The following is a 13,071-nucleotide window of genomic DNA, read 5'->3' as shown; positions in this document are numbered from 1 at the left end:
CGACCACGCTCCAGTTTATTCATACCTTGACCGGTACCAGTTAATAACGCTTAGTGGCAACACCCTCCCCCTCCTACATAAGCAGGAACAACAACGACCTTTTCAATAACATGTTACTATTCATTCCTCCTTTTGGGCGGATTTAATAGCGGGTGTATTAAAGGTTAACATTTTACTGAAGGCAGTCCGTCATGCTCTGTTTCTTCGGCTATGCTCGCACCACCCCGCCCGCGGCTGCACAGTTGTATCGTCATAAAAAGCATCAAGGAGCGAATGAAATTGGAGGGTAGGTCTACCCCGCTTTGTTGCACAACACTGTGTTTGCGGGAGGCACACGTCTCCTGACGATCAGGTGCATCGTTTCCCCTTCAAGATAACGGAGACAGTGCTGGATTGAAAAGTGGGGTAGACGTACACTGCAGGTACATAGTCAAAACAGCGTATGCATGTAGACCGGAAAAGAGGTTTAAACGGGTTTAGCGCTGATGTATGAGGAGTCAACACGCAAACGGTGAATACCTTCATGTGGGTTGGCACATAGAAGTGCCCTGAGTGGAAAGACAAATGAAGAACATGGTGATTCAAACACACAAAATATAATGTCATTGACCAATGACAAGCATTATTAATACCAGAGGTTAATTATAAGTCTGCTAAGTTACAAAACAAAGTGGTACATCGTAAAAGAATGCATGACTTGATTAAAAAAATCCTAGTTTCCTACATCTAGGACCATACCCTTCACACACACACACCTTTCACTTACTATTTAGCAGTTGAAATGATAAAGGAAATGATTTTGTGTATATACTTGTTCCTTCCTTCTTCTAGCCCTTTAATGCAATTCGCATCACTGCACATGTAATCAAATAAATCAAAATATATAAACACATGTAAACAAGCGAAGAGTTTTGGAGGGGATATGTTTCTGCCCCTCTCTTTCATTCTTACGTAAACACAGATATTCTTACTTATATCTGCTTATATACATATATGTAGCCCCCCATGCACATACACTAGTCTCTGCTTTTATACATATATACACATGTAACCTCCCTTAAACACATACTCATATCCGCACATATATTTATCTAATTCCTCCTGACACACACACCTACTTAACCATATGTAAATAAGATAATCCTCCTACACAGTCTCATATCTGCTTATGTATCTATATCTAATACCCCCAACAGACACACATACTCATGCCTGCCTATATATAAATAATTCACACACACACACACAAGTATCTGCATATATATATATAAAATACCCCCCTTTCCCTCGCTGCACACTTGCATTTGCTTATATATACATGTTTAACCCACCACCAACACCACACACACAGCCTCATATCTGCTTGAATACATACCCCACACACACCTACATACACATATTTGCTTATAGTTATACTACCCACATTCACATTGTAGAAAATCTCTTTTCTACTTTTAGGGTGTTTAGTGTGTTTAGTATGTTTAGTTACTTTGTTAGGGTAAAGTTTTGAGTTGGGCCGAGGGTGGGGAAAACCAGCCGCGGACTAGTCAAGCTGTCGCCACATCGGGCACGGCTGTATCGCTGTCCCAGTCAACACGGGTGGCCAGTCGAGGGCGGTGAAACTCGAACCCGCGATTCACGCACGGCGGGGCCGGAGGACATAAAACTAGTCCAGCGAATAACAGGTGTCGCAGGAGGCGACCAACGCCCCCTTTTAGTAATACAGGGTTCCCAGGTCCTTGCAAGGTCCTTTTAAGTCCTTTTATATTGAATTTTCGCCAAAAGGCCTTTTAAGTCCTTTTATTTGCCATGCGGTCCTTTCAAATTCTCACACAGGTCCTTACATTTTCTCTGTGACCCTTTTAAGTCCTTTTATCGATAAAATATTACAACAAATTTATTTCCGGAGTAGACTTTGGCGCAAAATACCGACGATTTTTCGCTGCATTGCTATTTTAATCACATGACTACCCAGTCTCGCTCGCGGCGGGAACGTCCGTTTCGGCCTTTCGCGAGTTCACTCTCGTCGTGTCGACCACATTTCTTTGTCTGCTTAACAATTTGAAAGATGCCGGGGAAGTGCTCTTTTCAGGAGAATGGCTAAAGGAAGACAAGTATAAAGATTGGTTAATAAAAGACTCGAGCAATAAACATTTGGCACGATGTGCTGCCTGCAAAATATCTCTGAATCTTTCATCAATGGGCGAAAGTGTTCTGAAACAGCACATGGTTACCGAAAGACACCAAAGGCAAATAAAAGTATTTCTGAAAGATGCGCGCTTTTGTGTAACTGATTACTTTCGTCATCGAGAACATCCACAGCCCGCTCAAAATCAGACGGCACCGACCAGCTCTGCAAGTGTGTCCAGTAAGTTGACAATTATTTATCTTTAGCGATTCATTTAGTTAACGATGTGGGTACTTAGAAAAACACATTAAATTAAAGCGTGCATAACATTTTGCGGTTTTTTTCCACTCTTATTAAGCCTATCGTCTAATTTACGGTGAAGCCAATAGCTTAAAGATCAGTAAATAGCAAAGAATTATTTAAATTAAAAAGTTGAGATTTTCATTTTCTCATGATTCGAACTACAAATAGAGTTTATACAATCACGAATCTTACTACAGCTTTGCTGCAGAAAATTGATCTGAATTTTTGGCATCTGATCAGGAAAGATTAAAAAGAAAGTATAATTAATAATGTATGCTTATTATCCTTATTTTACCAGCAAATACATTATTTTTGGATTTTTAAAATCAAACAATTTAACATTAAAGCTAAATCAGTTTAGCTGAAAATAACTTTCATTTGTCACTATGCTGCCATCTTTATACTTTAACTTAGTTTAGTATTATTTATATTATCATGTCATTAATATTGCTTTTTGAAACCTGTCTTTTATTCAGACAGAACATAATGTTTACAGACATAATGGTAACTTAAATGTTTTCTTTGAATAGGTTTCGTGATGAGCAATGAACGATTGAAGGCAGAGATCCTGTGGACTTCAAGATTGTGGAATCACACTACAGTTTCAGATCTGCTGAAAAGTCTGCTGAACTGTTTCGACTTATGTTCCAGACAGCCAAAGTAGCTGCAGAATTTAAGTGCGGTCAAACAAAAGCCAGTATCTAACTTCATTTGGGCTTGCTCCTCACTTTTTCGAAATTGCTTCTGGACTGTGTAAATTCGTCGCCTGAGTATGTTCTTTTGTTTGATGAATCTTCTAACCATAAGACTCAAACTAAACAGCTGGATTTCCATGTTCGTTACTGGAGTGACAATGCTGTAAGGACTCATTACCTGACCTCGAATTTTTGGGTCATTCCGCGGCCATAGACCTTCAACAAAAGTTCAGTAAGGTAATTAGCGAATCAAACTTCAAGCAAGCTAATTTACTTCAAATTTCTATGGTGACCTTCTGTAAAACCTAAACCTTCTTGAGAAAATTATAAACGCATGATTACCAATCACAATGTTGGTTTGTTAAAATGTGGGCAGCTGTGGACTCCATGTTATGCACAATGCATTTAGGCGTGGGTGCGAGGCTTCTCAATGGGAGCTTGAGTCATTTCTTACATCTGCTATATATCTTGTTCAAGACAGCCCAGCCAGAAGAGAAGATTATATAAAAGTAACTGGTTCCACATCTTTTCCAGCCAAGTTCTGTGCTCACCGATGGCTTGAAAACATTCTGTTGCTGAAAAAGCAATTGTTATGCTTCCATACTTGGAAAAATTTGTCAAAGCTGCAATGGAGAAAAAAATAAACATTGCCAAAGAACAAATCTTTTCGATATTGTAAAAGCTGGAGTCTTATCTACCCTTTGCTTTCATGTCGTCTGGCTTTCTTTAGTTTAATTGCCAGTATACTTGAACCTTTTTTGAGAAAATACCAAGCTGATCAGCCTCTTCTTCCTTTCCTTGTTAGACTTACATGGACATATGAAAAATCTGATGCACAAAATTTATCAAGTCAATGTACTTAATAAATGTGAAAACTGCTCCAAACTTGTGCAGGTTGATATATGCAACAGTTCTTAACCATGTCAATCTGAGCATGATCGAACTTGGCTTCAGGTTGATAGACTACTGGCTGTAGCTAAGAAACAGTCATCAGTAAACGATGGAACTCTCATGGCCTTCAGAGCTGAATGCAGAGATTTTTTGAAAGCAGTTGTCTAAAATTGCAGGATAAAATCTCCATGAAGTACACCCTAAGTGAGAAACATAACTTTCTTAAACCCAAAGACCATGGGGGAAAAAGACAAATCAATACAAAATGAAAAAGGTTTTGTTGTATTGCCAAGGTGTGAAAAGGTTTGATGATGTGACTTGTGACAAGTTTGTCAGAGTTCCGTATTTTTTGACAGTTCTGCAGGTGAGTGTTGGTAGTAAGGCTTTTGACCCTATGACACAAAGACTGGATAGTTAGTTTTATGATGCCTTGCTGGAAAAGCAGATTTCAGGTGTGTGGTCTGTTGTCAGACAGTTTACTCCTACTCTCTCATGGTCAAGCTACAGTGGAAAGAGGATTTTCATTCAACAAAGAAACAGTAGCTGACAATCTTTCAGACTGCACTAAAAGCACGCAGAGTAATTCTTGATCATATTCAAGTGTGGGAAGGGTGGAAAATGTTGAGATCTCCAAACCACTGATGATATCCTTTAGTGCCTATGGCAGGTCATGAACGTTACCTCTCTGAGCAGAAGCCAGCAGAAGGAAACAGAGAAAGCAGGTCCACAGAAAGAGATTTAGGAGATGAGCTGGTAATACTCACAAAAAGGCTAAAGACCACCAGTGCCGAAGAACGACACCTGCTGACTGGCTGACAGAATAGTTTCCAGCTGAAGAGCAAAAAAGTTTTTCACTTATTGAAAGATCTAACAACATGCGTTTGTTGTTAGCCAAAGACAAGAAGAAGGAGATAACAAGATTCAGTCAGACATTGATAGATTACAGAAGAATTAAAAGGTGTGATGTGACATTCAGAATTAATGTTTATTTCAGTTTAAATTAAGCCTGCACAATTCTGTACATGTATGCTATGGAACATGTTAAAAAACCAGAACTATTTAGAGGAAATTAGGTTGTGTAAAGAAATTGTATTGTTTAGTATTGGTAAAGCTGTAGGGTGACAACAGAATTGAATTCATCAATGAAATTTGCTTATAGTAGATGGATTGCTTTGTCATTTTGTAATCTTAATCTTATGTGTATTAGTATATCATGCTGTTTATGTATATGTTTGCATGTTTACATGTATGTGTAATAAGAATGCTTAAAAGAATAATTCTCAAGGTTAAAAATAAATGGGCCTGTAATGCTTGACAGTTTTCGACTCATCCATCTTTTGCGTTTAGCATTTAGGATCACACTCTTTTCATTCCTCATCTGATCCTCCAATCCTAGGCATTCCTTGTAGTCACAAGAAATGTTTGGTCTACAATCTGTACAACACTAGTTGCCCTTCCGTATTCGCAAAAAACGCTCTTTTTTTCAAAAGTTCTTTAGAAACTTACTCTTTCTTGAACTTTGATCTTCTAGTACTACTGTGCATAGCTCTATTTCTATCTCTCTCTTCCCATTAGAGTGTGTGTGCGAGAGAGAGACACGTGAAATTTTCTGACTTTTGTATTACACCAAAGAATGGCTTTCAGGTTTTGCAATTATTATTACTTAGATTTCTAGAAAACTTGAACATTAAACGGTGTATGTTATCAGCGCGCTAAGGACACTTTTTAAGTTATCTAATCTAAATATGCAGACAGGCATCAAAATTAACTCTTTGATTATTTATTACTAGAAATACATGTATTTGAGAACATAGAGAAGACCACAGATTCATAAAATACATCTTTCCGACCACACAAGAAGAAAAACTTAAGCATTGATGACTGTCACTTAGGTCCTTTCGAATGCATGAAAGGTCCTTTTAAGGTCCTTTTAAGGTCCTTTTTTGGCACCATCCCTGATCCCTGGGAACCCTGTAATAGCTTTAGACCAGGACAAAGAAAGAAACAAGTCTGGTACAAAGGAACCTCACTGTTCCGGGTGGCGAGGTAGCGAACGCCCGACGGAGGTCCGTCTGGTGTAAGACATAAAAGGGTCTGAGGGACCCGGGAATATTATTGTATCTGAAGTATATCTGAAGTAAGGAATTTATTAGTGAATCGTGAACTCTAACTTGGTGAATTTGTGCACCGTAGAATATTATTGTATACGAAGTTGGGAATGTGAACAGCGGAATTATTGGAATTTGTGAACTTGGTGAACTTGTGCTCCGTGGGATTATCACCAGGAGAGCAACACCCGAGAGATAAGTTCAGGATTTATGTAGTAACCTAAAGTATGACATATATATATATTCATGTATTTTTGAACTACATTCTGTTAATTATTACTAAGATCTTTATTGAACCTGTTGTAATTGCGATTTGCGAGTTGGCGAATGCTAGGTGAATGAATGCAAAGTTAGCTGTTGCGCGCAGGACCCACACCTTACGTCCATTACACACATATACTCATATTTACTTATGTATATATATGTAAACCTCCCCCCTCCGCACACATATACACATTCTATTAATTCTTCTAGATTACTGTTCTAATAACAAACTGAGATCATCTAATAAGGGTCTGTTTATTTGTTGATGTCAATGAACTGTTATGCATTAGGATTGTGAGTATATTAAGGTGATAAATTATTTGTATGTTGGTCAGTAAATTTTTTTACAGTTGAATAGATAATGAAATTACAAAGTATGTAGAGCCTTTCATTTCTAGGATTTCATTTTGTTTACATGTTTCTTGTATTCATGTATTGGACTGTAGGTTTGTTTTGCAATCCTTTCGTGTGTGGTGCATTGAGCAAACATTTACACGTGTACAAGCGCCTTACAAATTCAAGAATTAATATTATATATAAGTTGTTGTTTTTTTCCATTCGAGTCTGATATCAAGTTGCTGTCGATAAATCCAACTACTTTTAGAAATTCACAGGCCCGATGTGTCTGCATATCTTTGTCTTTTCAGCACAACCTTGATCCGGCAATGAAATTTTGTTAGGTGCTCGCCATGCAAACCATCGGTGACTCTCGCCACAATACGAATAACAGTCGATTTGTCTACGTCAGTGAATTCTCCACACACTTCTTGAGAGTTTGATGTGAAATAATATCGTCAAGTGATGAGCACTTGTAGTGAAGATGTTAGTGTACCTTGCCGACTGATGACAGCGATCTCGCATGATACTTCAGCGGTCAGCGCTAGAATGTTCTCTCGTGTAAAATGAATAGTCATTCAACACTTCAAACCGGTGCGATCTGTCACCAAACACTCTATTTGGTCTCGACAATCGACGTTGTTGTCACTGAACACAGTGAAGGCTGCCATTTTTCCTCGCGAGTAGCGAGTTATTCAGCCTCGGAACCACCGATAACTTTATACGCGAGAAGCCAGATCGGAGAGCTTCTCCGGGCTCTCGTGCATACGAATGTTTCGCTACTATCCACCCGGATGAGCTGGACATGAGGGTTACCTGGAGCGGGTTTCAGCCGAACGACATCAGTGGTGGACTCTGGTTGAGTCCTTATGTGCAACCTGATGCACGAAGAGGAATAGATAGATAGATATGCTTCCATTGGCAGTCAGTCTGTATGTTCATGTCAATATACGTCAAGATTCAGAAGTCAGGTGCCGTAAAGTTAACCGAATAATTCCACTTTCATCTTTTTTCCAGACAAGTACGAAAATCTTCATCAAAGAGTTTTGTGTGTATCAGTATCTGATAGTGGCTGTAAAGTAGTTTTCTTGCAAAATTGTTTTTAGAAATAAGAAACATCTAGGTGTCAAATATATTTTTTCAGAATCGTTCACCACTCATTTTATCCATTATCCGGATTCTCTAATCTCATTATATAATATGAAGCTTTATTTAGAATCGTAGAACATAACAGACTGATCCAGTACCAAACACACTAAGTCCCGCTCTGACCCCAGATGTCCCTATGTACCCTAAGCGCGTGGAAGCTAAATTAAAGGCAACAATTAAAAACTGTCTGCACTGCTTTGTAAAGAGAAAACAAAGGTCGACACTTGTAAACATACATACCATCAGCTTTTCCCAGTGCTACAAAATTGTGAGTCATCTACGAGATAACCCTGTGAAATGGCGTTTAAAGGACTCCTTACAGTGGACCCTAAACCAACGAGATTAGTTTCAACGATATAAGACAAATAAAATGATCTTTAATAAATTATATATAGATATCAAAGTATATATAAAATATATTATTAGAATCAAAACAATACTACTAACTCCACCATACACAATTTCTAATGACAATGATGAGTGTGACTGACATAAAAAAGATGGAATTCCAAATAAACTTGTACAAAATAATCCAAGAATAAATATCCATCAATGCGACTAAAGATAACTCACCTCCGCTGATAAAAAAGTATTTCATAAATCCCTCAAACACAGAGGCTGACCACAACGGGGTCAACAGGACAAACAAGAGATCGTGGGATGCTCAGTCAGTTAGTCTGTGTGTAAGTATAAACAACTCACTCCACTCGTCATCACATGTTCAAGCGGACAATCAAGTTCTCAAGTTTTCGGAACGAATGCGACACGTGGAAGCTTCAGCGACTAGAAATGTTCACTCAGCGTTGCTGTGTCCCACACCTCACATCAAGAAGCAATCATGGTGTAGGTGTGGTGCCATAGATGGAGGCTGGTGGTGGGGGAGGCTTCACGAGAAGCCACGTGTACAGTTCCTTTTCTTTCGCGTCAACCAGTTCGTACTGCAGCGAGTTCAAACCGTCCTTTTTCATCCGCTTTTTTGTGGTTTGGCGAAGAATTTCTCTGAAAGATTTAATAAACACTTACAGAAACAGTTGTCAACATGAATTTCGTCTATGTCTGTGTGTGTGAGGGGGAGGGTGATTGTGGGCGTATGTCTGTGTAGTATGTCTGTGTAGTTGTTTGCTAGCTTACACGCGTGCGTGCGTTCGTGTGTACAAACTTTTGCTCGCGTGTTTATATGTAAATTCCTGTGTAGTAATATGTGCAAGTACACTGTTGGATACTAGTTCTTTTCGAATATTTGAAACGTAATAGTAAATGCAGTATTGTGTGATTGATATCTCCGACTAAAGTTTAATCCCTTCTTACTTCAGTCCTGTGCAGTCCATGGTTTGGGTATGTGTTTATGTTTGTCTGTTTGTGTGTATGGTGGTGTGGTGGTGAAAGAGAGAGAGTACCATATTTTAACACCATTTTTCTATCAGTCTTGGTTTGGTAATGTGAAGAACCTGGCTACATGCTGGGATTTCTATACAATCACCATCGTCGTCATCATTGAGGTCGAAGTCGACGACAACCACAACTTAAACGTTTGTTTTTACCAATAGGGAAATATTACCCTGAGGATTACGAGTCTGCTTTTCATGCTTCAAGGTGTAGTATGCTCCGATCTCCCCTGGGTAACGAACAACATCAAGCCCTGTGTCTTCCATCCTGGAACAAAAATTGTTGTGAGTGCGGCGATGAGGTGATAATCTTTCTAAAGACACAATAGCGAGTGCTCATGCTGCCATATTTGTGTAGGAAACAAATACAATGGGGTAGCGTGGATACTTTACTCTTTTACAGGGTTTGCAATAAAAACAAATCAGAATGAGAGATTCTTGTCGTCGTTTATGAAGAGAACGTCAGACGTTTGAAGATAACTCTATGTTTACACTTTGTGAGCAAGATGGACAGGAGGCTGGTCTGGCGGCTGTTTCATCATGTTGTTGATCATTTGTCTCCGTGTTCTGCTTCTTTATTAGCTTCTGCCTACATTTGTCAGTGATTGATGTTTTCGGTTACAATCCCCGGACGATTCATTTGTAAAGACGGACCCAGGTTTCTGTAGTCACCGCCCTGTGTGACGCTCATCATCGTCTTCGTCAAACAAGTTTACTGATTCTGATGGTGATTGCCGAGGACCTGATGATGACTAGGGATCGTCTGAATGTCATAGGTTTTTTTCCTGCCTCTGGAAGGTATTTTTTGGTTTATTTATTTTTACATAATTATTATTAGGTATTTACTAGATTAATGGATTTAGTCCTTTATTATTTAACAGTTTTAGTCTTCAATCACTGTAGTGATTGCTAAGTTATTATTTAACAGTTTTAGTCTTCAATCACAGTGATTGCTAAGATGAAAACTTTATTTTGACCAGTTTTTAAAAAGTGAAAATTAGGACAGCTTGTGAGTGCCTCTCTGTGCGTGCGCCTGTGTTTACGAATTTATGTACCGCGCTTTGAACCCGGCTTTGAATGTCGTTAGATAAATTATGTTTCATTGTGAGTCTTACCTTCATCACAACTAGGACATCACCGTGTGACCCTGACCTTATTTTGAGGTCGTCGTCCTCAGATCCCCACCCGTAGAAGTAATTGGAGCAGCCATTACTCTTGTTCATGTGGTCCTTGCGAAGTCCCAACACTCCCCCGATAAAGGAGGGATACGGTAATCTGTAAAAACACGCGGACACACACACAAAACACACACACTCACAAAATTAATGTGCAAGACATGTTCCTACCTTTTTACCCGCCATGTTTGTATGTAACCTCGATTATCTTGAGTTTTTCTCACTCTTCTTGGTCACCTCCTCGTTAACATGCGCCAAATCAGTCTCTGTCTCTTTCTCTCTGTCCCTCCCTACGTGCGTGCATATGTGTGTTCCGATTTGACCCTTGACTCACTTTTGTTTCCATGTTTCGTTGCCGCGACTGGTGACGAAATGGCGGGGCACTTTGTCGCAACGGTACAGGTTGCGGTTGTCACGTGGTATCAGATCGGTGTCTTGAATTATGAAGCAGGTGAAATTCCCTCGTTTCTGAGCCTCTACGAAGCCGACGTTGAACATCAAGCAGCGGTTGAACAGGTAATCTTTAGTCTGGTCACGGAATTACACAGAAGAAATACATCATCCAAAGAATTTCTTGTCTGATTAAAGACCCTTCGTGTTCATCCACTTGCACCGGAATATGTCATTAGCCAACGTGGACTTAACAAAGGGACGAACATGTGACCAAAAAGTTTTTGCTTGACGGTTATAGAACATTGTCAAACGGTCAAACTTTCATCCCATTTTTGTCTAGTTTAGGAGGAGCTGTCTTCTGCGTGGATTTGTCTCTGCTCGGGTATTAATCAATCTTGGAATCCAGCACTCTAACCACTGAGATATTCGCATCAACACAAATACAATACAAAAAAAAGAGGGAAATTGCCATGCTTTTAGATCTGACCTGTTCTGTAAAAAGATTTAATGGCAATAAATACACAACCAAGACCTAGTAAAAAAAAAAGTTGACTAATTACCGTCTGACCTGCTCGACCACGAAGATGGTGAACTCCAGCTGCTGGCGCACCAAGAAGGGCACGAGGTTGCGGAGGAGGATGTGCAGGTTTTTTTCGCGATCCCTGTACGGGATGATCAGGGCCACTTTCTCCAGTGCCTTGCACGTGCCAGGACTGTAGCGGCCGCCAGTTTGAAGAATTCCTCCTAGGGCTTGTAGGAGAGCATCGTAGGAGACAGCAGATAAATTGAGAGCTACTTTCTCCTCTGTCCACAGACATCGAAACACAAACATGGATACAGCCGGGTAGATCCCTGTACCATAACCTACACCTCTGTCTGAATACCAGGACAGGATGTCCTATACAGAATCATCATCATCATCATCATCAGCAGCAGCAGCAGCAGCAGCAGCATCGAACTTATTTGTGTTTTATCCAAGACTAATCGACTCAACCCGTGCTTTGCCAAAATCACAAGTTACAAGATAAAGAATATTGCATGAGATCCTTCTTTGTAGGGGAGGTAAATATCCTCCAAAAAAGCTCTTAACTACAAGTACATAAAGGATATATCTCTAGTAAATTTGCTATCCTAACCTCTTCACGACATCAAAACATCACGATATGCTAAGTGTTTCCTGCCAAATACATTGCAGATACAATCACACTTTTAAAAGATAAGTTCGATTAATGAAAACCTCTGGTATATCTCCCGCTTTACTTCAGACAAGCCATGCTGCCTATGCTCATCTATGTCTGAGAATAAGAGAAAGAAAGAAAATTCCTGATATACCAGCACTTACAACAGAAGTTTCGAACCTGCTCACCTGTGACCTGGATGTCCTTAGGGCAGGGCATTGTTCTTCTCAGGAAACGTATCGGCGGTAAGGCTTTTAGTCTGTTCGCTACTTGCCGAAAAAGCATCCCAGGGGCTGGTGAAGACAACACTAACGAGCTCAGTATCAGAGTGAAAGAGATAGCAAAGAGAAGCAGCAGCATGAACATGGTTTGGTGTCTGGAAGGCTTGTCCATCCTTTACCGACAGGAGTTGCTTGTTCTTCCTGAAATGTTTTACGTCAGTATTGGCCTTTTTTGAGACCTTGTTAGATGGCCGATGTCCTTGCGACCTGACAGGAACACATTGCAAGGGGTCACTGAGATATGGAGATAAGGGTCGCAGTGCAGAGCGCTTGCAGTAAATAAAAAGCCATCAAGGTACAGACAAAAGTAAGAAGTGCCAAGCAGGAAACAATACAAGTCAACAATTTCTTTTGAACATATTTTTATTTGATCTTTATTCGATCGTACAACAACACACAACAACAGGACAGTCAACAGATCATTTATTTACAGTTTCTTTCCATTTCCCAAGTCAGGGAAGCCCAGCCTCTTCTTTTCCTCACTCAAATTTCAGTACTGGATCCAAACCAACGATCAAGCTATCAATCCTGCCGAGATCAGATGACCAATTTATGAATAGCCACCAACCGAAAAAAAAAACACAGGCATGGTCTAGACTCTAGACATCCCTGGTACAAAGCTGTCATAGCTATTCACCCGTTTAAGAGAGATTAACTTCATTTGTGCATTTGCCCTCCTCTCACAGAGTCACACTAGTCCAGACACGCTTCCACTTCCACCAATAAAGACGACGAAGTTGAAAAGTCATCTGTAAAATATTATAATGAGATTACCGTAAAAATAC

The 13,071-nt window shown here is 39.8% G+C and overlaps 1 protein-coding gene across 1 annotated transcript; it reads right to left on the bottom strand.

Moving 5' to 3' along the window:
- Nucleotides 1–8,131: 8,131 nt before the first annotated feature.
- Nucleotides 8,132–12,419, bottom strand: LOC112574693 (beta-1,4-N-acetylgalactosaminyltransferase bre-4-like). Its single transcript, XM_025255922.1, has 6 exons — nt 12,194–12,419; nt 11,396–11,631; nt 10,769–10,962; nt 10,412–10,555; nt 9,433–9,527; nt 8,132–8,874 (listed from the first exon to the last, which is right to left on the bottom strand). The coding sequence occupies exons 1-6, from the start codon at nt 12,396–12,398 to the stop codon at nt 8,711–8,713; spliced, it is 1,038 nt and encodes a 345-aa protein (XP_025111707.1). The 5' UTR covers nt 12,399–12,419; the 3' UTR covers nt 8,132–8,710.
- Between the last annotated feature and the right edge of the window lie 652 nt (nt 12,420–13,071).

The sequence above is a fragment of the Pomacea canaliculata genome, linkage group LG11 (assembly GCF_003073045.1).
Source record: "Pomacea canaliculata isolate SZHN2017 linkage group LG11, ASM307304v1, whole genome shotgun sequence".
NCBI lineage: Eukaryota > Metazoa > Mollusca > Gastropoda > Architaenioglossa > Ampullariidae > Pomacea > Pomacea canaliculata.
The sequence above is the reverse complement of the archived record's forward strand: the minus strand, read 5'-3'. Positions and strand labels throughout refer to the sequence as shown.